Source organism: Pelodiscus sinensis, chromosome 17 (assembly GCF_049634645.1).
Source record: "Pelodiscus sinensis isolate JC-2024 chromosome 17, ASM4963464v1, whole genome shotgun sequence".
In the NCBI taxonomy this organism is placed as follows: domain Eukaryota; kingdom Metazoa; phylum Chordata; order Testudines; family Trionychidae; genus Pelodiscus; species Pelodiscus sinensis.
In genome coordinates, this window is record NC_134727.1 from 5,029,305 (window position 1) to 5,056,002 (window position 26,698).

The 26,698-nt window shown below is 40.4% G+C and overlaps 1 protein-coding gene across 2 annotated transcripts in view; it reads right to left on the reverse strand.

The window, feature by feature from the left end:
- RANBP17 (RAN binding protein 17) overlaps positions 1-26,698 on the reverse strand; it is a 235,346-nt gene that overhangs the window by 79,745 nt on the left and 128,903 nt on the right. For both annotated transcript variants that reach the window (XM_025181074.2, XM_075900151.1), the window contains 4 exons: positions 25,546-25,619; positions 11,015-11,095; positions 2,021-2,084; positions 1,823-1,931 (listed from right to left, as the gene is read on the reverse strand). In XM_025181074.2, the coding sequence (XP_025036859.1) occupies positions 1,823-1,931; positions 2,021-2,084; positions 11,015-11,095; positions 25,546-25,619 (328 nt within the window). The remainder of the gene's footprint in view (positions 1-1,822; positions 1,932-2,020; positions 2,085-11,014; positions 11,096-25,545; positions 25,620-26,698) is intronic.

Here is a 26,698-nt window from a genome sequence, read left to right on the forward strand (position 1 = left end):
CTGTTCCACATTAGGCAGGGGTGGACTAGACCTGGGCTATGGTGCTATTGGGAGTAAGGAGAACCACCAGAGCCAGGCAGCAATTCAGCAATCACCAGCTCCTCCTGGGCATCTAATTCATAGCTGTGAATCCCAGTAGGTGGCAAGGCACTTCAAAAATCAGGCACTGCAACAATTGCAACCCCTTTGTGAATCTACCCCCTGGATCCAGTCCCATCCCCCTTGCCCACTGAGTCCCTGTCTTCTTACCACGTCAGTCCTAGGGTCCTCCTCTGAGCTCCCTGTCCAAGCCCTAACCTCTGCTCCCCAACCCCAGGCTCTCCACCTTCCCACATCCCATCCAATCCCAAGTCGCTTGCCCAGCCAGAGCCATTTATCCCCTTGCAGCCCAGCTCATCAGCAGTCTCCTTTCCTCTCCGTCTTTCATCCCACCTATCTCCAGTTCCTTGTCCTCTTGTGCAGTCTCCGTCCCTCCCCTTGCCCTAGCTTCTCACCCAATCTCAGAGTGTCCACTTCCCCCACTCTACCCCTGCTCCCAGTCTGAGCCTGGTTCCTAGTAGGGATGTTAGACAATGTTTATTTTAGTAACTGCATAGCCGCAAATAAATAAATAAATAAATAAATAAAATTGGTTACGCAGTTACTAAAATGTTCTCTCCGGGGACGGCAGCCAGTGTGCTCCTGGCTCCCAGCCCCTTTCCCAGGGAGCCCTCTGCTATGCCATGCTGCTGCTTCTATATCAGGGACAGTAGCCAGTTTACAAATCGGCTCCCTGTGCAGACCGGCTCCTGCCTGCTACCCTGCGCTGCTACTTCTGATAGAGAGGCAGCAACACGGGAAGGGTGGAGGGAGGGCAGGTGGCTCTGCGTGAACCAATACGCGTGGGGAGCCAGCTTCCTGCGTGTACTAACGAGAAAGAGGATCCTACTCTGGATCCCCATGCCCAGCGCGGAGAAACTGGGTGCAGCTATTACTGGGATAGACCAGTTTCACTCCTGCAGCCCTGGGCTGGTGCATGCTCAATTACGCTGTGGAGATGGTGCGTGCACTGTCATGTCATGGTTAGGAGCTGTGACTTTGTGAGGTAAATGAAGTCCCCAGAGCCAGCACGTGCCCTGCCTCCTCACCCCCCCGCGCAGGGAACCTGCAGGTCACAGGGGCGCTACTGAAGGCTGGGGCTGGCCCTGCCCCAGGACAGGCTGAGATCACAGGGCGGGCGCTAGAAGCCGGGGCTGTCCCTCTGAACCTTGTCCCACCCCCTGCCCCCAGTCAAGCTGCAGGCTGAGACCAGCCCCGCAGGAAAAGCTGCCGGTTGGAGAGCACCGCCATGGATGACCTACTGCCACAGCAGTGTCTCCCTCACTGCTCCAGGTGGCCCCAGTAAGCTTCCCCCTCTCCTCTGGCCTCCCAGCCGTGTTCCCTGTGCCCGCTGCCCTGAGTCCTGTCCCTCCCACTCCCTGCCCTCACTCCTGCACCCCCCACCTCATGCCTGAGCCCTCCCCACCCCAAAACTCCTGCATTAAGCCCCTCTCTCATCCCCCTGCCATATACAATCATGTAAATAAAGCAATGCTGGGTACATCTGCTAGTATTACTAGAACCAAACCTAGCAAGTAAAAAAAATTAATTTTCAAGGGCCACAAACCTCAAAAGTCATCATGAAGTATTTTAAACACCATCTAGCACAGATGAAATGACCTTATAACTTACTTCTAATAACATGAGTAACCTCTCATTGAGCAGATCAATGTTCTGTTACTAAAATTAACAGGATTACAAAAATATCCAAGATATTTGAGAAACACGTTAAGTGGATTCTTACCTAGATCTACCATGAGGAGGCGAGTGAGAGCAGTGTAGAAAGTTGTTCGGCATCGAAGGTCACTGAGGCTATAATTCTCATTGACTCCCAGAAAAGGAAAGTGTTTACTCTGGCAAAACATAAGTGCATTACAAGTTAAAATTATTTACACAATTATGAAGGAATCTAAACTATTTGAACATAGTAAGAAAAACTTACCGTGTGATTCTGAAGCATGAACTTCACAGCATCTATTTTCACAAGTTTTTTTAAGAGAATATAAGTAAGAGATGTTAAGGAAAGTCTCCCTTGTAGTAGTATGCTGACATTTGCTTACTGCTGGAAACTTAACTTGCATAATTATATAACCTAAATAGTAATATACATATCTCAAAGAAAATATGCTATTTCTGAAAAATGTATATAACAGAAATAGTATTCTGAACATTAAAAATGATTATTATTAACCTAAGCAATTTTCATGTCACACATTTGAGTTGTAAAAGAGCCAATTAATGCAATGATATTTAGAATTAAACTACAAGTTTTCAACAATAAATGGTGCTGTTTTTCCAAATAGTAAAACATAGACAGGATGGTGTGGAGGAAATACTGCTGTTTTGTAGTAGCAGCTGGCCACAGGATTTGCCCTAACTGAGAGGTTACCAATGGGTTATGAAATTGGTTTGTTGGTGGCTTTAAACAGGACCACAAGGGGCAGAAAGGAATTCCCTTACTTTTAATTCTTCTTCACTCCTAAATGTGACTGACAGAACTCCGTAGTTCTTCAGATTTCTTTTTTACCATTAAAGGTAGCAGAAAGAGCATAGAGGGCAAAACACGCCAACTACTGATCATTACATGCCAGGCTTACTGAATATAAAGACTCTCCTCTAGATGTCCAGTCTGTTCTTTTGATTGCATGGGAAATGAAGTTCCCAGGACGTATGGATGTGGGAGATGTGCAACTTGATAATCTTGCCTTGGGGGGAAAAGATAGAAATAAGATGCAAGGGGACTCTCTTGACTTGCCACACACAAAAAGGTAACCTCTGAACTCTGAAAGGTGAGACTCCTGCAGAATGGCATCTTCAGAGAAGCATTTGGTTCACAGAGAAAAAGAGAAAGTTATAGGGTAAAAAACAATCCTTTGGTGCTGCTAGATTTTAAATACTCTTACTTCTCCTCTTCCCCAAAGACAATAACCTATAATTATATGCAACATTTAAAAAAAACAACAGGAATTACAACATTTCACTAGTTTTCTTAAAAACAGGGTGTCTGGGTTGCTGCTTTTTTCCAGAAAAAGGTACTCAAATTGCAGTCCACAATTTGCGTACCTTTTTCCAATTGTTATTTCGGAAGATGCTTTTCCAAAATGTGGCCCATCTACACTGGGCCAAATTTAGGAAAAAAATCCCTCTTTCGGAAGAGCCCTTTTTCCTCATAAAATGAGGAATACAGGGCTTCCGAAAAAGCACATCTGCTCTTCTGCAAAAAGTGTTGGAAGAACAGACGCATTCCCTGGTCTAGAATAGACATAGCCTCAGTTTTGTCAACCAGCAAAGAAGATGCTAACTGAGCTGAGAATCTGCTGAAGGAGCTCAGGCCTTGCTGGAGTAAATTACACTTGGGTGCTCTCAACACAATGCAGAATCAAGCCAGCCTTTGGTTAGCCAAAAGAGTGAGTCAGTTAAAGAGGACATCTCATAGGTTTATATCTTCTCTCGAGTCTTCGGCAAACAGACAAGTGAAAACTGACAATAACTTTAAAAAAAAAAAGTTAATCCCCCCACAACTCTACTGTTAGTTGGAATCTCTCCCATCCATGCTGTTAATGAACAGTAAGTCATGTTTTGCCACTGGAATATTTATGGAAACCATAAAGTAGATCATTCATAGGATGAATTCAGCAATTTAAGATGCATTTACTGCAAAACTATGTATGAAGAGCTGTTTTACAAACCAAGAAATAAAACACTTTAAAATCATAACCTCTGCCAACTTTGCTCTCTTTAATTACATTCTAAAGCAATAAATATTAAAAGAATGAAACCCGCTGCAGGCTTTGACTACTAAAAAAAGAAAAGTTTCATTCATATCACTGACCAAAGGGCCAAATGCTGACAAAGAGCCTCTACATTTGCATGTGCATATTTATGCACATGTACGAATATACGGGGATTTTCAAAGAAGGTATGGGAGTTGGGTGCTTAAAAATCCCAGCCAAAAACTTCACAAAACAAAGCCAATCCTGTTTGCCATTGTCTCTTGAGGTCACATGGTTGACAGAAGTGGTTTCAAAACGTGTATCCAAGAAAGCAGTTTTGCACTTTAAAAATTGAGAAATAAAAAAATATATTTGCATGACATGTTTTTCCAACAGAAACCTCTTTGTATGAAGAAACAGATGCCTGCAATGTTTTGTTATTTATTTAAACTTTCAGCCAACACGCAGGATTGAAGAAGGAATCTTACTCACAGGACCACAATCTTACAGCTCAGAACTACTTACCTCAGTGTAATGACACACTTAGGGAACAGGGCTGCATTTTCAGTTTTGTAGGAACTTAGGTCGGATCTATGTTGATTTCTAAGGCTATGTCTATGCTGGGAATGTTTGGCGACAAAAGTGCTGTTGACGTGCAAAAGTTGGTAAAAGTGAAAACCGGTCAAACTTTTTTTCTGCCTCCCATTATCGACGTTGAATGGCCATACTGCTTGCTCCCCTGTTGACAGACAGAGCGAAGCATTGTGGGTGAGCATCTCACATTGCAGTGCTATGGGAAGGCAGAGCTGATCCCTGCACTTGTTGGGATTCTCTGAGTTCTCCCACAACATTCTCAGCTGCTGGGCACAGTATCATGAGTAGCTCTGTGAGCTCTCCATGCTGAGGAATGTCAAAGCAGCACAGCAGTCTCTCCAGCCCTCCTCCTGTAGCTGCAGTCTGCCTGCTGCTATGTTTCTAGCAGGACAGAGGGAGCATTCCAATGACTTGCTCTTTTTGTTTGTTCCCCAAATGGTGCAGCTCACTCAGCTGTCAGATACTTCCTAGAGCTTTTGAAAGGGGAGAGGTGCATGCCTGCAGGGCAGCAGAGATCACAAAACACTGAGCACAGCCATCAGGGCAGAAATCAGCTCTCTGGACAAAACAAACAACAGAGTCCACACAGGCTCCTTGCTGACAATAAAGGGAGAGGAAAAGACAAAAGTCTCTCGCAGAGGTGGAAGATTTTTGTCACCAAAACTGGGTGTTTTTTTCTGACAAAAGTTGCATTGTAGTATGTATGCTCTCAGGCTGTGTCTACACTGGGCCACTTATTCCGGAAAAGCGGCTGATTTTCTGGAATAAGCTACGAGCTGTCTACACTGGACCTTGATTTTCTGGAAAAGCAATGATGCTCTACTGTACAAAATCAGCCGCTATTCCGGAAAAACTATTCTGCTCTCGCTCGGGCATAAATCCTTATTCTGGAACACTGTTCCGGAAAAGGGCCAGTGTAGACAGCCCAGTAGTCTTTTCCGGAAAAAAGCCCCGATCGCGAAAATGGCGATCAGGGCTCTTTTCCGGAAAAGCGCGTCTACATTGGCCACAGACGCTTTTCCGGAAAAAGGGCTTTTCCGGAAAAGCAGCCTGCCAATGTAGACGCTCCTTTTCCGGAAAAACTGAAAACGGAATAGTATTCCGTTTTAAGCATTTCCAGAAATTCATGCCAGTGTAGACACAGCCTCACTGTTTTGTCAACAAAAGGCAGTTCTTGGTGAGAAAACATGCCAGAGTAGACAAGACCTACTATACCAGGGGACTCACCTGCAGCATTTCAATCTCTAAAGTTACAACATGGTTCTGTCTTACAATACATATTGATCTGATTAAGGATCAGGAATCCTTCTACAGCCTCTGGTTCAGCGTGATGATTTGTCCCACGTTATTGTATAAAACAAAACTCTGTTTGAACTGCTATGTTTGTCATTGAGTATCCCAACCTAATAGAAAGTACATAGCATATGGGACCTTAAGTCTTCAGCCTGGTACCACAGTATCCACCTAAAATGACAATTATGCCATGAAATGCTCAATTGTGTGCTATTACTTACATTGTATAACACTATGGATGCGCTTTCCATTTTGAATTTCCAACAATGACTAAAACCCATAGATAATATTAAGAATACTTAGGCCTTTACCCAATATTCTATTTTCTTGCATCAAAAAACACAAGTTGAAATGCTAAGCAGGAAGACAGAAACATAAGGTTAGAAAGACCTGAAAATATTTAAAAGATGTTTATAAAAACACAAGAGGCCAGGTTCTCAGTGTACATCATTGCTGGGGAGAACAGATGGCTCTCTAAGCCTGGTTTACACTAGGGCTTTAATTCAAAATAACCCCCCTTATGTCAAATTAATAAGCAGAACATCCACACTACCAAGCCTGTTAATTCAAAATAACGGTCCACTTATTTTGAAATCTGTACTCCTGCCTTCCTCGGGGAATAATGCTAATTTCGAAACAGTGCTAGTGTGGAGGCTCTGGTGCCGCTATTTCAAAATAATTATTCCCCAGAGTAATTCAAACTAATTACTCCCCAGTGCTTCCTGGGGTTCTAAGTTGAGGTAGCGCATCCACATTAACGGAGCCTACCTTGGACTTATTTCAAGGCTCTCCCATAGTGAGGACATGCCATTTTGATTTTGTTATTTCAAGACGTATTAAATCAATTTTAGTTATTTTGAAATAGTTTCCTAGTATAGACATATCCTAAGGGTTGAGCTTTGGCCTAGCAAATAAACCCTGTTCCAAAACATCCCTTGTGTTGGTGCTAATCCCTCAAGGATTCCTCCATTACGGAAATCCATGACTGCCCATTTAGGGCAGTTTTTCACCTGTTTGATGCTGAGAATTTGGTCCTGTTTATCCTACATAGTGGGACATTTTCTTCTTTTCTTTTTAAAAATGTAGGGAATCCCTTTAGAAAACTACATTAAATAAAAGCTTAAGTTGCTAAACTCAATTAACAAAGCACTCAAAAGTAAGGAAGTGACAAGTTAATGATGGTTGTATAATTTTCCCTAGCTCTGTGTACATGTATTATGATACCCAAGCGCATGCAATTTTGCCCCCACAGCATGTACTATGTATTCGGAATGAGGCAGGTGTCTGCAATATGGTGTTTGGATGGTATGCGGTAAATGAAATATGGGATTACACACTGTACCTTGAGGATTAAAAAAATAGTGAACGGCTATCCGATTCATTGAGCACTGGGCATCCCTTGCACTGACTAAGGTAGGGACTCTGTAGACAAAAAAATAGCATGAGAATGTATTTCAAGTGTGTTGTAACACATACACACAAGTGGGCAGTTGAGACAGCACAAGCTACCATAACATTGTCATTTCCTGACTCGAGTGCTTCAATTTGCAAACTCTGGCTATGTCTAGACTATATCCCTCTTTGGAAAGAGGAATGTAAATGAGACATATCGAAATTGCAAATGAAGCTGGGATTTGACTCGCCTGTGCTTCATTTGCGTAATCATGTCATGGTGTTTTTTCAAAAAACGCTATTTCGAAAGTGAAACCGTGGTATAGACGTGTAAACCTCATTTTTTGAATACAGGATCTTTCGAAAAAGGCTTTTCTTTTCAAAAGAACCATGTCTACTGCGGTTTCACTTTCAAAATAGCGTTTTTCAAAAAAAGCCATGACACGATTATGCAAATGAAGCGCGGGAAACTCAAATCCCGGCTTCATTTGCAATGTTGATATGTCTAATTTACATCCCTCTTTTGAAAGAGGGATGTAGTTTAGATGTACCCTTAATGTTCTTATGATGTACTTTTTTTTAGGAATGATTAATTTTAATTTCACACTGATCAAACTACGTTTAAAAATGATCACTTCCTTAAATGGCTATGGATGGAGAATATAGATGCTTTTGGCAAACCTACTCACCTGATCATAAGGAAACATTTTACAGATTAATTTTTGTTAACCTAGTGCATCTGGTTATCTGCTTTCACATTGCCAAGCTATACAATAGTTCCAGCGTATGAGAGGGCTCTTTAGAAGTAACAAACATGGATAAAGCAGACTTTTTGACAAGAGTATTTTGCAGCTAGTTGCTTTACAAAACAACAATACTATTTATTATTATTTGGTTATGGAAAATGTATAATGTTAACGTTAATTATTAGGGAGAACTAAACATGCATGAGGGGCCAATACGACGGTGTGACATAAAGGAACCGTTAATGTATTCCATTATGTAAATGAATTCAAAGATATTTCATGAATGCCCAGCTAGAAGGGACATAATGATTTATAATTCAAATAACTGAGCTTTAAAATCAAATTGGGCTAATATATTTCTGAATATGCAAACCTGGAATCATTGTTAAAATAACGTAAAACACGACACCAGTTCAAATCATGTGTTGCCTTTTGTTGTTTAAAAATGTCAATTATTTTCCTTGTGGATATTATGTAGAGTGCTTATTAGCACTAATACTTTTCTTTTTAACTCAGAGAATCTTTAGAAATAATGACTTTTATGCATAATAAAAAGATAAATAAATTTCCAGGGACATTTAGAGACTCACTAGACACGTTGAGAATAATTTTCTACTAAAAAAATTATATACACATGAATGATTAACACTGGACAAGAACTTAAATTTTTTTTTTAAACTTTCAACTCAGTCAAGATGTACCCTATAATATATACTGAAAGTGGAATCACTGGATTTTTTTTTAAGAATACAATATTTCTTCCAAAATTATTTTAAATAATTATTTTAAAAAAACCAACAGTGTGAAAAGGCCAAAGTTTGCAATGCCAGGAAGTACTTATAAGCTACTTCATAGGTTTAGAAATAAAAAGTACTTCAGCATTATTATTAAAAAAACCCTATTGGGTGAAGTTTTTTATAGCAAAAAAAATACATATCTTTAAAAGCCAAAATGACCAGTGAAATTGGGTTGTACATCATTTTCTAGCAAAAAGGAAAAACAGCCTCGACAGGTGTAATTTATCATTTTTCTGATTTAATACCAAAGAAATATATTAAAATAATAAAAAGAATCCTGAAATCCTCAAAATTTGTAGTGATAAATAGCCCTCCCTGTCTTTATTGCATTATGCCTACTAACAGAAATATTGCATGGTGGATTTTGCCAGACAAGGACGATTATTTTCCAATAAAAAGTTGCATATTAAATTCCAGCACAAAAGTGGGTGTCTAATACTTTTGAAATCTTTTATGGTTTGCCAAGGAACACAATTCTAAACTTAACTAATACAAACATATCACAGAAAAGTGAACCAGCATTAAAGCTATCTGTCCTATCCCACTCATCTAAACCCAGAGAAGCTACTGTTTTTAGAATGTTTGTTTAAATATATTTTGATGTTTATGGTTTTAGTTAATCTTCCTTCTTACTGATTTTTAAAAATGTTTTATTTTGAAGTCTCATTTACACAGCAGCATATTTAAAAAGGTATCACTACTACTTCATACTTCCATATGACACAGCTTTAAAGCTCTCTTATCAGGGTTCTTAGCAGCACATAATACATTATCTAAAGGAAGACTGACACTTAAGTATATACCCCTCCTGATAATATCGTATCCAAATCACATATAGCAAACTCATCTACTTTGCCCAAGGTACAATATAAAAACTGTTTAACCAGCAACATATTCATTGGTCACCCTGCAGCCTTAAAACAAGTATACATTGTGTCTGTAACTGCAAATCATTCCCCCTTGTTTTAGGGGCTGGGATTGTGAGGCAGGTCCCAAATACATTCCCGCACATCAAATGCTAAGTGCCTAACCCCAACTCCGGGGGAGGGGTGGGAGGAAGCAGACCTGCATTCTAAATTCTTAGTCATGTAATATCAAACATATAAAAGGCTCACTGCTGTTAACAGTAATATAATGGTGACTATTTCAGCTTACATCCATAAATGAGCAACAAAACAAGTAAATATTTTGAACTAGGAGGAATATTTTAATCTTGGTTACCTTAGTCTATTGAATACAACCAGGGACAGCAAGCTGATTAACTCTTGTACATTCTTATTCATGCAATGCAATGCAATAATCAACCCCCTTTTTGTTTCTATTAAATATCTTAGTGACGTTTGGATTTCAGCTGTGCCCCTTTATACTTGGTGGTGTTAACAGCAGAGATATATGTATCTATATATTTAACATCTCCCATGTTGGCTGATTAATGATACTCCTAGCAAGGGTGAGAACACATATACAGCATAATTTTAGCTAAATGAAATGCACTTATTCAATCTGCAAAACAATAAGCAGCATTTAATACAAGGAAATATATTAACGTTCTGCTGTGATGACTGCAATCTAAGGAGAAAATAAAATGATTCAAGGCTGTACTTTCCAGCCTCCTTTCCTTCCTATAACATTAATCTCTTCACCTGAAACTGAAAGAAAAGCAGTATTTATTTTAAAAATATCAAAAGACTTCCCTTCCTGAATATTTTTATCAGTGCTGAAAATTTTGGTTTCCATTGCCTGTATCCATTTAAACATTTTGATATGTCAAAAATTATTACATACTATTTTTTTTCCTGAAAATGGATCTTCTTGTATGACTTGTTGGAAACTCAGAGAGTAAACATATCACACTCTATTTTACGATGCATGACTTAAATATCAGCCTCAAAAAGTTTCAGTCACAGTAAAATCTAATCCGGGACTCAGGTAAACTGTTAACAAAAATTCAAGATCCTGGTGTTAGAAATAGAAGCAATGAAGACCCTGGTTCTATTAAGGTATTAAAGTCCGGATGTAAGTAGTCACATGGATTTGAATGGGATTACTCATGTGCTTAAAGTCAGGAATGGGCTTAAGTACCTTAGTTGAATGGGAGCCAAAATGTGCCCAGTCTTATTCTCATTAGAGTCAATGACATTCTTGTCTTCTGGAAAATCGTGACTGAGACTAATGATGTTAGTGAACTGGTCACATGGATAATCTTGCATTGAGAATAAGAATAGGGAAACACACAAAATAACTTAAAATGTGCTTTGCATATAAAAAGACTAAACAAATCTTTTAATATTAATATTTTCATTGGTATTAAAACAATTTACTATAAAAAGGAAAATGGCTTTCACAAATTAATTTTCATTAAATTATTTTCACAGAATAGGACCCATGATAAAAAGGATATCCAACAGAAAGATCATTTAGAAACTGAAGAGTTCTTGAAATCACAGGCTCACATCTTCCCCAGCACTTAAGATTTGTAACACTGGAATAAAGAAGGAGAGAGAACGTTTATAATAAATGTTGCCCTCTTTGTGAGAAAAGTGAGTAAGTAAACACACACATAAATACAAAATGCTAGGGCACTATTGCACAAATACATCCTTCTGGTAGATTGTGTTCTTTTTATGTTCATGAGATGGGAAACATTAGAAAAATAAGTTAATTCAATAATTTTTATTCTTGAACCTGTAATTTCAACATTTTGTAATCCTACAAGCAATTTAGAATTAAATAACCCTTTTTACCTCTTCTCTATCAGTTTCTAAGCCACCATTTATCATGGTAAAGCATATTACCCCAAACACAACCTTCTCCCCTACTCATCTTATATATTTATATGCTGCGCCCTGATGCTGCCTCCATTTTACATATAGGGAACTGAGGCAGAGAGAGACTAAGCAAGACATCAAAAGTCACAGAGGAAGTTTGTAGTGGAAAAGGAAATTGAACCTGGTCCTCCTAAGGCAGGCAACTTAAACTTGGAGCATCCTTCTCTCCTAAGTAGCATTGTTTAAAAAATCTGTAACACCCCGATAAAAGTATATATTGGTATAGATCTGAGTTTGGAGTTCAGACTGATACAACATAAAAAGGTTCAGATCTGAAATAGAGAAATTAAGAGCCTTAAATCAGCATGGCTTTGCGCCACTTTATCTTTTGGGTACACACTAACATATAGAAAGGAAGTACTATACTTACTATTTTTCTCATGGGGTATGCATGGCTATGTCTCATAGGACAGCTCCATATTTGGAAGGCATAACTTATTTGTCCATTTCTATGCTAACACTGAAAACCCTCCAACATTTCTCATCTTAAATGCACAAATAAGCACTGACTCATTTAGTAAAAAGCATTGTGCATAAATACAGTAGCTTATATGCCTTAAAGAAAGAGCCCATCCTAGCAAGTCCATAATTTACCACTTTTCACTATTTCAGGGAGTTCTAAAAAAAACCCCAAAACAAAAACAGAAATCTATTCTGCACCTAATGCTTAAATGTTTAAAGAGTAACCAAAACAGACCATTACAAAAAAAAGCTGCCCCACTATTGTTTGACTTTCCGTTTTGTCACAATTTGACCTATTCTTTTTGCTCCATATGCTGCTGCTTTTGGATGAGGAAAAGTATGAATGATGTATGTAAGAGGTTAGGGACATATTTCTGAGTGCATATTCATGACCATTTCCGTTCTTGTTTTTGGTTTATGAACATCACGCAACAGGAATGATGGACAATATCAATGTGCAATATTAAAATTACATTCAAGGCATAACAACTCAAAGGAAAAAATCTGTAAAAATTAAACAGAAATATAACTAAGTATAAAGAAACACCAAAACAATTTTATGATTTTCCAATGTTTGAGGGACAGAAGACAATGATGAACAACACAGGAGAGAAATTCAAGCTCTTTAAGTCAATCAAACATTTGAGTCCAAATTCTGGCTTCCTTTTCTCTGTCTCAAGTGACCAATTCACAAAAAAAGATACTGAAGTAAAAGAAAGTCAAAGCAACTGGGCAGGAAACATAAATGGGTGATGGAAAGTAAACAATTACATTTAACAGGATTACCAATCAGAAGCGCAAGTCTACAGAAACTTACATAACAGACTAACAGAAATCACATTTCTAAAAGCAAATATACATAATGTGGTAAAGAAATAACAGACTGTCTCCATACTTGGTATACAAAAGCCAAAATATTGAGCTGTAAATGTTTTCATAAAATGAAATAGTGGCACTAACATTGTTCAGGTGTTTATAAAGTAGACAAGATACACATAATCAAATGGCAAGGTTTATAGTTATTCCAGTAACACAAACATATAAATATTTATTATTAGTACCAGTGTTAGATCCAGTCCCAAGGGATCAGAATAACCTAACTTAGCCTCCAAGCCTGTACCAGGCAAGAAGTAGTTGAGGCTGCCTATAAGCCCTACTTTAATGATATTTTGCCCAGGGTAAAAACAGCTTCATTTTTTTTGGTAAAATTATCATATCAAAAAGTATGCTTTTCTTATTGTAGTATCTCTGGAACTATTTGTCCTATTAAGCTCCATATTTAAAAAAAAATAACAAAAAGACCCTCTTAAGCAAAAATAAGATACCACATATTTCATAGGTAAACCGCTTCATTAAAACTATCCTGACCGATGTACACTTGTTGTCAGTTTGTATAATTAGAATTATTTATAAAGAGAGGCAGTGAGGGATGTAAAAGTATCGTTCCATACAACCTTTCTGAACTATTCAACACTTCCCAACTACCTATTCTTCCCTTGATCTTTCTCACCACATCATCTTAAAAAAATATTCCCAGACATGAGCTCAGAACTTAACCCACACTGCTGCTAGAGCTATCCATGGTGCTGACAGCATGATGAACTTATAGAAACAAAGTACTGTAGTAAATAAACTTGGTAGCAGTAGTGGAATGAAGAAGAATACCTCTAGAGGTTTCTACTTCTTTGGGAATGGGATCAGAATGCTAGTGAATGGAGCATATGGGAGGACTATGAAAAATTAGAGAAGGAATGAGGATGAGAAAAAACCAAGTGTATAGGGAATATTATGGAAGGGGCGGCTGAAGAACTGAGGCATAGTGTGAGTAGGAAGAGATCTGCAAGTCCACTTGGGTCACAAGATAGTGGTGCCTCTTCCAGTTATCACAAGCATCCCTGTTATAATACTGCGAGCCCTTTATTATTGTTTGCTACTTTAAATGAAGAGGAGGAAGGTGGAAACCAGTATAAATATTGCAAAAATGGAGATGTGCCAATAAAATTATGATCTTGTTAGGCTATATGAAGAGCATGTTGTACCATTTATTTTCATATGGATATGAATACTATTCATACTTTCAAAATGTTGAAGAAGCTTAACTATGGATGACAAGAACCAAATTTTAAAAGAACTGAACAACAAAAGTCCCAGAATATAGGGATAATATTCTTAGTGACAAATTAAGGTTATTTTGGATATTGTTACAAAATATCAGAGTTTTAAAATTCAAAGAGCCCAAACCAAAATTTAATATTTTAGGCTGAAAATTTTAAATACTGGATGCCAGTGTTCCCTCTAAGGTGAGCGCCTGTGTGGGTATGCACCAAGAATGTGAGGCCTGCCCACCCTCAAGCAGAACTGCCCAGTGACTTCTCAGCTGTGAAGTTAGGGGCAAAGGAGGCACCATAGGGGCTGGGCGAGTGGCAGATGGCTGCCCCACGCTAGGAGCAGCAGAGCTGCCATGATGTGGCCCTGGCTTCAGCCCTTCCCCAAGGCTGGAGCTGCGGGATGCATGGCGGGGGGCGAGTGCCCCAGTGGCCCCAGCCAAAGCTGCATCACAGGTGGTTGGTGGATGCTCCAATGGCAGCCCCAGCCAGAGCCAGAACTGCATTGTGGGTGGCTGGTGGCTGCTCCACCGGCAGCCCCGGCCGGGATCAGAACTGGAGTCCTGTTGCAGGCAGCCAGCAGCTGCTCCGGCAGCCAGGGCCTGGGCCAGAGCCGGAACCGCTCTGAGGTGGGCAGTGGCTGCAGCTGGGGCCTAGGCCTGAGCCACCACGTATTGGTTGTCGGCAGTCTCAGTAGCCAGAGCCTAGGCCTGAGTCACCGTGTGGTGGGTGGCAGCTCTGGCTGGGGCCCGAGCCTGAGCCGCCATGTGGTGGTGGGTGGTGGCAGCAGCTCCAGTGGCCAGGGCTTGAGCCATTGTGTGGGCAGCAGCTGGGGCTGGAGCCACATGGGGCTGGAGCCACGTGGTGGCCAGAGCCAGAGCCACGTGGCGCTCGGCTGCCTTGTCAAAGGGCCAGCCTTAGGGCTGGGTAAACTGGGCCCATACCTAGGGCATGGGTGTGGCTGGGCAAAGGGAGTGGAGGATACAGAGCAGGGGGGTAGCATGGCACAGCATGCTGGAAGCACAGGGTGGGACTTGGGGGCACATCAAGGAGGAAAGTGTAGGGTTGGGATGAAGGGGTCAGTTTGCAGAAGTTAGGGGCAAAGGAGGCACAATGCAGGATTAGTGGTAAGGGGTGAAGGAGATGGGAAGGCCATGGATGCAGGAATGGAAGGAGCAAGGCTAGGTGGGAGTGAGACTGGGTGCAAAGCTGGGTGGTGTTCAGGGTGATTAGGTGCAGGGCTATACACCTTGTTCACTATCCCTTGTTTCAGTATTTTTTCTTACACAATAATTGAGATTATATATGTACTGTTGTTAGGAACTGGGGGGAGCCGCAGTGGCACACGTCCGAACAAGCACACAGGACCTCAATATTGGTGCACAAGATAAAACTCACTCTGCCCACAGATGGAAAATCTTAAGGGAACACTCCTGGATGCCCAATTCCCATTAAAATGAATGAAACCTGGGAATGCAAATCACCTAAAAGTCTTGGGAAATCTCAGCCATAGGGTGGTATTTGTGCATTAGTAAAAAAGAGGAAATGGGCAATATGCTAGCCATAAGGCTCTATATGGTCGTGCTTTAACTATTTCTTGCAGGTTATAATCTTTTACAGTTCAGAGCTCCCTGTGGCACACATGCATTGACTGAACAGACATACTTCATTAGAGCTGGGTACATGCAAATAATTAAAAAAAAACCCCACAAAATACTTTCACAGATAACAGCCTGGAGTTGTAGTTTGCTATAGGTCAAACTGGCTATTCTTAAGTATTCAGGAAATTGGGAACATGTTCACAAATCCTGAATTTTCCTTGGATACTTTGTGCTTAGATAGTACAAAGACAAGCATCCTAGAAAAACCATATATATGTGTACATGTACCACGGATAGATAATTACTGAATTCATCCATACATTCATAGGAGATGTCTCATTCCAGTTATTCTAGAAGAGAAACACTACAATGTGATTCCAGTGATACGAACAAAGATTTTGTGAACCCAAAGACCAATAGTTAATTATACAAGTTTCTGACAAGTTTAAACAACATAATATTTGCAAGGCTCAGGATCGGTACACAAACAATTTGCGAACAAATAGGTCTACGTGCTAAACAAACATTTGAAAAGAAGAATTTGAGAAACTATTTTTTCCACAAACAAGTAATAAATCACAACTGAATATGTACAAGTCTGACTCCAAGAAAAAGTGATAGAAATGTAGCCGTGTTAGTCTGGGGTAGCTGAAGCAAAATGCAGGACAATGTAGCACTTTAAAGACTAACAAGATGGTTTATTAGATGATGAGCTTTCGTGGGCCAGACCCACTTCCTCAGATCAAATAGTAAAGTTGAAGAAGTCCAAGAAAAAGTTGAGAGTGGTTAAGTTTACATAATTCTGTCACAAGAATATGTAAATCTAGGAGGTTACCTGTGATATGAGACACAAAGCTGGAATAATTTATTTGAGACTAAGGCCTAGACATTTCAAGTTGTTTAGGTGTTGCCACACTCAGCACTGCAATGCCTAATAGATTTAAGATCCTAAATCTCCACAAGACTAAATCTCATTGAGATTTTGGCTCCTAAATTTCTAAATCTCTCTAGAAAACAAGCCTTCGGCCATGAAACACTGAGCATAGCAATGCCCAAATACCTTTAAAACCCTGGGCCTTAATGTTTTTCAAATGAAGATCAATTTTCTTGGGCACTGATGAAACTAAGGAAGGATAGTAGAAATCAAAAGGGTTTCCTTGTGAAATCCAAGATTCTTGATGGGGCAGATATAAGTTTATGGTTTATAATGGAGTCTTCCACTGCATGAATGGCTGAAAGTGTGTATAAAAATATGCCCCTTAAAAAATGATGCCCAGAAGTTAAAAAGGAGGCTGGTGAATTACGTTCAATGGAAGATCTACATTTGACAATAGGAATTGACAGAATTACCTGAAATTATGATCAGAATGTCAGCAAACTCACTGTGGTGAGCAACCTCAGAAAATACTTCAATTAGCTGAGGAATGGCTACTCAAGACAACCTCTAGCAGATGAGCTGAATATGGTTGAGCTCTCTTGGCAAACATTAGGTAGCTCATATCAACAGTGCTACTGGCAGATATCAAATATATGTAAAACAGCTTGTTTGGGATTAACTTGACTCAAGTATTCATCAGTTGATATTACTGACCAGTTGTGCAGAAAGATCAAAAGGAGAAATTTAAGACTATATGAATGAAGATGATCCAATGTTGATATTATGCGGGTTAGATAGCTAACTAGAAAATATCTTCAAAACCAATATAAAAGAGATGTGGTTCACTTCAATCACAACTAAAGTCACATCACTCTTTAAGGAATGCTGCACATGGCAACCAGACACTAAATTTGCCATAAGAACCAGTAAACTACTACAAAAGAGGAGATGAAGCCCCTTCATTAAAGGAATACAAAAAATCATTAATGCCATGAAGAGTCACCACTTGGTTGATCATTTCATATCAAACATTATATTGTGCCCCCTATGTTCCTCCCATAGCATTTAAATACATATTTGCTTCACACTTTTCCAGTGTTTTAGCTACTTTTCTCAGGACTCCAATACTATAAACTGTTACTATTCCATGATTAGATCCAAAAGTAGTTAACAGATCACAAGAGTATTCAATGGTTCTAATGGTAAATTGAAATGGTGAAGTATTATTTCAACTTTACTATGTCTCTCCCCCACTTTCTGATATGAAAGACTGTTTGCTGTTAAAAAGGAAGTGGGTGCTGTATTAGATAAAACTGAGCATTGTCAAAGCAACAACTGTCATGCATGCAAATGCACAGAAGCACTGCCATTTTAATGTCAATCACAGTGGTATTTATGCAGAACACAATATTAAAAAATATTTACCACTAGCAGGTGAGGCCCATAATTGACTGGGCAAAGTCATTTTGCGTGGATTACATTTATAGGAAAGTTCAAGAAATTAATTATATGTCATAGATTTTTTTTATTAATGTGCTTGCAAAAGGGAAGAAAAGGAACAGTTTTAAATGTGTAGGATTTCAACTTCAAACATTATTCATTTTATTGAATAATTACCATCCATAGTAAATTTGAATCAGCTACTCGTAAAGCTTCAATGACTCTTTCCGCAACTAATTTGAATTATTTTGTGATTTGTAACAGTAAAAATTTTCTTTGCACTAAAATGATAGTTGAATAGATGACTCAATTTTAATGTTGTTAGCAAATATTTTTTATGAACTCTAATCATAATAGTCATGACTTTTTTCCAATGAATAACAAAAATAATTATTTAAACCTTTCACTCAGTATATTCCGCTATAAAAAGTAGTGCATACAGCTAATTTAAGTGGCAGGATTGTTTATGCAAAATGTGGCATCTGTAGGTAATCATGGAGCATGACTTTATTTTGCACAACAAATCCACAAACTTTTCAAAATATATAATAGATGGGTGTTAACATTTTTCTTACATGGTAAAGAGCAAGATCAATGGGTCTAACTTGTGCACTGAGCTAATGGCTTTCTCATTTACAGATCTGGGTTAAGAGATTGACTTGGCTCGCAAGAGAAAGTGACTGGTAAATTCAGTGTAATCATGTGTCCATATACAAAACATGTAGCCTATTTGGCACAAATGGCAGAACTTGCTCAGATTAAGCCTAGAAATAAAGCAAGTGAAATGTTGCCAGTCAGGACTGACCCATAAGATTTTATTTGCCGGGTCAGTATACTAGTATGGACTCTAGTTCAGCTTTACACTAAGCACACTACTGCTGCTAAGTAAAAAGTTGAAAGGATAGGGACATAAAAAGAGGCACAGAAAATAGATCTGTGTAATATTATAATACTATTTACTACAGTGGTGGGGCACCTGCAGCCCCCAAGACTTGGGGCTCCCCCCTCTGGCATTCGGGAGCCCATGTTGGCACTCCAGCATCTCTGCCACCCCTCCATGGGGCTGGCGCACACAAATTTACTGACCTGCCCCCCCCAGGCTCGGGTGTGCAAGGTGAATCTGGGAGCCACGTCAGTGAGGGCTGTTGGGTTTTTTTACTTCTCACTTGTGTGCAGTCCATGACTGATTTTTCTGTGGGTCAGCGGTTTCTGACCCATAAAGGTTTCCCACCCGATTTACTGCTTAGTCTCCACTTTGATAATGCTCCTTTGATGACACCAAAATTATCTCCAGTGCAGTCAAAGAACAATTGATAAACAAAAATAGTATTTTCATATAAATGTAATAAATCATGAAGAGAAATGAGCAAAATACAGAATGTCATCAAGAACTAGCATTGGTTTTTAAACTTTTTCAGAAGGGTCCGAGATGGCATTAAAATGCTAAGTATATACACACTTAGTTTATACTGCTTATGCAAAGACACAGAGAACAAAATTAAATGTATGTATCACTTATCTTCTTACCTCTTAATTGGTTTTCTGTGAGTTGGTCATAGGGCACAGGCCACAAAGTTTTCATCTCATTGGTAGCAACAGAAGGAAAGACAGCCATACTGAAGCATCTATAGACAATACAATGGCCCCCTCCTCTGATTCCTAGTTTTATTCCACTTTAAATTCAAAGAATAAAGGTTAGCCTAATTTCCTGCCCAGTGCTGCTTCCAGAAATGGCAGGACAAGTGTTCATTAAGGGTTATCTCTCTTCTGGCTGACCAAGTCACAGGAAACACATGCACAGGCAAAGGAAAAACTAATTTGGTTTTCTGTGGCTTGTTCTGTTCAGTATAGATCAGAGTTCTTAATAGCAGTATACTGGATGACAGTGGAATGTATTTTTATTCTGGCAGGATGGGACACACCTTCAGCTTTGTTCACCTCTTGGAAACAATGTTTTTATTATTATTTATTAATGGAATCATATAGATAAGTAAACTTGACATGATTCCTGCCCCAACCACACTACAATCAATCAAGTCAAGTCAGAGACCATTTAAAAAAGGCTTGGAAGGATTAGATTTTTATCAGTTCATGTCAATAAACAGATTTCACTGTTATATTCACAAACTGACAAAAATATTTTCAGAAATAACAGGAATTTATAGATAGATAAAGTAAGCAAAATGCATCTTGTGAACTTAGAGTTTCATTTAAAGATACTTATTTTGTATATTTTGATATGTGATATTGACAATGTGTGTTATAAAGCTTTAACTTTTCAAATCTCATATCTGATGTTATTAATTATTTATTGGCTTGACTCTACCACTGTCTGACACATACAAAGTTTTCCAAAACTGTGAAAATTAAAATGGACAGAAATAAAAAAATGCTTACATAATTTCACTTAAGCACTGATATTATCCTTCAAAATGATACAAAAATTTCATTCTGCCAAGCCTATTTACAAACAATGGGAAAGGAGAAAAAAATACAACATGGGAAATGTTTATGGGGAATTGTTTGTAATTTGCCTTCAAAACACACAGGATAGTCAGCTGAGAAAAGTCTCTTCTTTCCTCAACACTCCTCTGTTGTGCTGACTCATCAGATTGGCTATTCTCCCACAGCCTGCATAGGGGTGCAAAGGGTAGGCTGGGAAAACACATAATGTCTTGAGGTTTTTGGAACTTGAGAAAGAAAAAATAATTAAAAAAAGAAAAAGAAATAAAAATAAAAATAATACGCAGCATAGAATTGTGTAGGCCCCAGAACAAATATTTTTCTGATCAACTCTAGCTCTTAGGGTTTCTTTAGAGAAACATTAGGTTTGATGTGTAAGAGTTTTCTTAAAACAAGCAATAACAGCATACTGTGTCTTGGTGAAAGAAAGCCATTTAGTTCTTGTCTTCACTAGGAAATTAAGCCATGGTAAAAAATGATCTGGGGAAGTCATGTTAACTTATAGAATGTTAAATACATTTGTAGTCACTCTAGACCAGGCCAGTTGTATTTAGTGTTGCATCAACTGATCACGGTTACTAAGACAGTTACCTGTTTGGAAAAGGGATTCTATGAGATGTGTTGCTCATCTGCCTTCCACAATAGATGTGTGTGTTCATCACATGTACCGGTGCTGGAAATTTTTCCTTCAGCTGTACCAATAGGGGAGTAGTTGTAGTCTAGCGACTCCTGGAGTGGTACCTCTATGACTCGGTATATATGCTGTGTGCTCCCCTTACCCTCAGTTTCTTTTTGACAGAAACTCCGACAGCAGGGAAGGAGAGGGAGATGTGGAAGGGGCATGAGCAACACATCTCAAAGAACACCAGGTACAAAAAGGTAAATGTCTTTTCTTCCTCGAGTGCTTGCTCATGTCCCTTCCAGGAGAAGTGACTCCAAGCAGTACCCTTGGTGGAAGGTAGAAGTTCAAAGCCATGTTGATTGTAGCACAACTCTGCCAAACCCAAGGGTTGTCTCTGGCCTGCTGGGTACTGGCATAATGAGACGTAAACATGTGGACTGAAGACCACATTGTGGCCCTGCAGATTTTGTGAATTGGCATATTCACACGAAAAAGGCTGCCAACAAGGTTTGAGTCTTACTCGAGTTAGCTTGGACTATGGGCTGACAAGGGACCCTTGTGAGCACTTAACACATTCCGATATAGAAAGTGATCCAGTTGGAAAGCTGCTGAGCAGACACTGTCAGGCCCTTCGTTCTACTGGTAGTGGTCACAAGGAGCTACATCGAGCTGCAGAAAGACTTGATACTCTCCAAGTTGAATTCTAGATAGAATGCCAAGGCCCTCTTGATTTCCATAGCATGGAGCCGCCACTCTTCTGCTAACCCATGAGGCTTGGGCAGAAGACTGGTAGGAACATATACTGATTGATGTGAAAGATGGAAACAACCTTTGGTAAAAAGGCCAGGTGTGGTTGCACTTGGACCGTGACCTTGAATTAGACCATGTACAGGGATTCTGAAGTTAGGGCTCTGATCTCTGAAATCCATCTCATTGTTACCAGAACACCACAGGCAAGAACCAAGGGCCTTGAAGAGTCGTTTGGTGAGCTGGGAGAGGACTATGTTGAGGTCCTAATGTGGGACTGAGTCCTGAAACTGAGGGTAGAGACTCTTAAGGCACTACAGGAATCTCACTGTCATGTCATAGGAGAAGACCATCTGCCCTTGGATCAGCTTGTGAAAAGCAGAGATAATACCTAGGTGCACTCGGCTGGAGGAGTGCGCCACCCCTCTGTTCCTATGTTGCAGCAGGTAGTTGAGGACAGCCTGGACCGGAGCAGGACCTGGCGAGATACTATGCTATGAAGCCTAATGGGAGAACCTCATCCACTTTGCCTTATACGTTATGCATGCAGACAGCTTCTGCTTCCTAGGAGAACCTGCTGAACCTCGTACAAGCTGGTGTGGTTTTCCTCATTTAACTACAGAGCATCCATGCTGAAAGTTGTAGGGACATGAGATTGGAAGGCAGAAGTCAACCTTGATCCTGCAACAGTAGGTCCAGGCAATTGGAACATATGGGCACAAATCAAGTCAAGCACCGCCCTGATGAATTCTATCTTCTGGACTGGTAATAACGTGGACATTCTGTCATTGACTAGGAGTCCCAACGACCTGCAGGAGACCAGGAGGCCCGGGATGCTGTATTGGACCTGGGACCTTGAGCTGCCCTTGACCAACTAATTGTCGAGATAAGGGTAAATCTGTATTCCCTTATATTTGAGGTAGGTTGCCACTATAGTCATACACTTGGTAAATATCCTTGGCGCTGTGGCCAGGCCAAAGGAGAGGACTGTAAACTGGTAGTGGAAAGGTTCCACCATGAAGCAGAGGGAATGTCTGCATCTAGGGAAAATTGTCACGTCAATGTAAACGTTCTTCAGGTTGAGAGCGGCATACCAGTCTCCTGGATCTAGGGTGGGGATAATCGAGGCCAGGGAGACAATGCAAAACTTGAGTTTCTGCAGATAAACTTTGAGGCCTCTCAGATCCAAGATGGGCCGCAGGCTCCCTTGGCCTTTGGAATTAGGAAATATCTGGAATAGAAATCCTTGTTTCGATATTGGGGCAGAATATCTTCCACTGCTCCATCTGTAACAACTCCTGAACCTCCTGCACAAGAAGGCTCTTGTGAGAAGGGTCCCTGAAAAGGGATGGGGGGCAGTAGTGGGGCAGTGAGGAACTGGAGTATATATAACCCTGGGAAATCATACTTAGGACCCATCGGTCCAACACGAGACTGGATAAATAGTTTCTTTGCCCCTTGCTTGGGGCAGGAGGAGCAAACCCAGGGAGGAACTGAGAATTAACTCAGCCTGTGCTTGTAACCCTCGCTCTTTCTGGCAGGCGGCTCTTGTTGGAGTTTGTTATCCTGACTGGTGGGGTGCAAGGATTTGAAGTGCTTTCTGAGTTGGGGCAGGAATGTACAACCCCAGGGTCTTGAGCATAATACAGGAGTCCTTAAGCCTGCGTGATTTTGAATCTGTTCAGCAAAGAGAGCACAGCCATAGACAGGGAGATCCTGGAGAGTCTGCTGCATCTCTAAAGACAGACCAGACAGGAGGAACCAGGATGCCTGATGCATACCAATGGCAGACACCATCATGCAAGCAACTGAATCCACTGCATCAGAAGCAGCCTGCAAGGCTGCTCTGGCTGCTACTGTTCCCTCTTCCAAGAGAGCTTTGAATTCCTTCTTCAAGTCCTATGGGACCACGTCCTCTAACACAGTCATGGCCTGCCACAGGTTGAAACCGTAGCTGCCAAGGAGGGATTGGTGGTTAGCCACCCGCAACTGTAAACTGGAGGAGGAATAAATCTACCAAACAAGTCCACTCTCAAGGAGTTTTCGTCCTTAGGTGCTGCCTCTGGTTGCCCTGCCTCTACAGCCAGGGAGTTTGGGGAGGGGTGGGAGAAGAGATAGTCATGGTCCTTGGCTGGGACCAAGTATTTCCTCTCACCCCTTTTGGAGATAAGCAGAAGAGGGGAGGGGTTCTGCCACAGGGCTGTGGTGATTGTTTGAGAACCTCCAATCAAGGGCAGGGCCACCCGAACTGGTGCCAAGGAGCTCAACACATCGAAGAGCGCATTCGCAGGTTCTTCAAGCTCCTCTGCCTACTGCCTCGGGTTAGTTGCTACCTGCTTCGGAAGCTCCTGACGCACCGTAGCATCCTCCTGAGGTACTGAGTGCAGGGGGCTTGCAATGGCCTCCCTCAGGGAGGCTGAGGTGGATACTGGTGCCACTCCTTATACCACACCATGGAGCAGCCACTCCAGGGATTGCTAGTGTTGCTCTTCTATGGGTACTGCTGAGAGAAAAACTTCTGGTACCGGTGCATGTGGTGAGCACACCCACCTATTGAGGAATGGACATGAGGAAGCACCCGAAAAAGAACTTAAGGTTCTAATAGGATGTTTTCCTAGCAATGAAAACACCCTGTTGAAAACCATTTGTAAGTCTACCTAGACCAGATTTAGAGAAAGCCAATTTGGGAGAGATAGCAAGGAAAATTGCCCTTTTCCTTCTCCATTCCCAGGAACACAGGGAGACCTTTAGAATCAGTGTTTTCCTGGGGTTCTTCAGATTTTGGAGCAGATATTCCTACTCCTTTGGCTTGCTTCTGGGATTAAACCTCAGTTTCGGAGGAAACCCTGTCTGTCTCAAGGGAATCCATAGATACAGGCAGAAATACAGAATAGAACTTGCAAAAGCCAAAATGTAGAGGTTTTGCTGGGGCTTGCTGAACAGGAGAAAAAGAAGTGTATGTCCCAGAACACCACAGCGGGTGTCTGGGAAAAGATATGAAGATATCTGATCATTTTTAGATGTATTCCTTATCCATTTTAACACTGCAATGCTAGGCAGAATTAATTTATTCAGGCAAGTACCAAAAAAGAGAGGGTTGTTGGTTATAATCTCCCTCAGCTGCTTCACAGATCATGGCCTTCAATGGTTTCATCCTTGTCTGAATCTGAATTTTCTTAAGGGAGGGATTCTGCTCCATCCAGTGAGCTTCCAACTCTCCTCTCTTGAAAAATTCTGGAGTGACTACAAGCAAGATCTAGTGCTCACTTCTCAGTATCTATACCATAATGAGGAGAGTAGCTAACTGGGGAGATAAGGATAAGATGCCACCAAGAGAATGAAATTACTTCAGTTTGGTTGATTTCTTTCCTGGCTGTTACCAGTGTGCAAGTGACAAGAAAGCAGGCTAAGCCACAGAATAAAAGGATACATCTGTGTGGAGCATGCGTACGCACACACACTGAAGATCAGAATGACCAATGCCAATACTTCAAAAGAGTCTCGACGGTCTAGGCTCCTCAATCCCATTTTCAAAAGTGATTTAGGCACTTAAGACCTTAATTCCCATCGACTGGAAGCATTTAGGAGTCTAAAGTCACTTTCTACAGTGGCACCTAGACTTACACATTTTACTTCAGGTCTTAAATGTTAAAACTTTTTATGAAAGCACCTAGAATTTGTCTCATTGAATTCAGCTGGGGATTTGAAAAATTTAAACTTTCATTATGGATAAACATTGAAAAGAATACAAAAAAATGTATAGAATAGAACTGAAGCATAAACTCACATTTTTGCCATAAATGTTTCTAGAACATGGTTGTCATCTGTTATTCCTAAGACTTCTGACATTCGGGCATACACCTGAAAACAAACATTTAAATAGTAACACATTATAGACATTTACAAGTATTAAAGTGTTATTTCAAAAATACACTAACCCTTCCACAGTCTGTTTATGCAGCAAAAAGGGCACAAGCATGAATGAAGGTTACTCACTCAGTTCATCTGGCCTGGGCTAAATCATGGGTATAGATGACTCTTATCCTCCAAGGCAATGATTCAGGAATTTGGGGCTAATAGATTTTCACTCACCCATAGTTAACAATATCCTATCAAATTGAAATTATAAATACTTTGGAGAAGCATGCACATGTTTCAATGGTGGTTCAGGTACCTCTCAGGGAGATAATGGGGCTTTATAAACAGCCTCAATCGGGTGCAGCAAAGCAATACCTTTCACCAGTCTCTATCTAGCCTTAGTGGCATCAGTGTAAATGTCACCCCTGAACTTTAGCTTACATTTGGTAAATTGCTGCATTTTCGTTCACATAATCAAGTTGAACTAGGCTTTCCCTAGTAGGCTTTTCCACTGTGGGCTTCTCCTTCCCTTCCAAGTAACCTGAAGACATTGAGTTGTGTGGTTCATTCCAGGTCCAGGACATTGTAATTACCTGATGGAATCTAAGAATCGACTAGAATCTGAGACAGAGCAATTGCCAAGCACCAATTCCCTCTGTCAATGCACCTCATGTTGAGCTACAGCACCTCTACTTTTCATTAAAGACCTGGGCCAAACACAATTCTACCAATCAGTGCATTTCAGTTCAGTCCTGAAGTATTTCTATTTTAATCCTAAATCCCAGAAGAGAAAGTAGTAGGAAATTCTGTCATACGATGTGATTAGGACAAGTATACACTAAGATTTAGGATGAGATCACCAAAGTCACAACATGTGTAACCTAAGCCACCCAATGATGAAAGCCTGGTGCCATCTAGCTGCCAATTTTATTCTGAAACATTACTGTTGACACTTATACATTGCAATGAATTATAGATATTGAATACTTCTGGTAGAATATCATACTTGTTTACTCCCATTTCCACTGCTGATAGTGATGCCCTCCCATCCAGTCATTCCTAGGAAATGCCAGCATTTAACT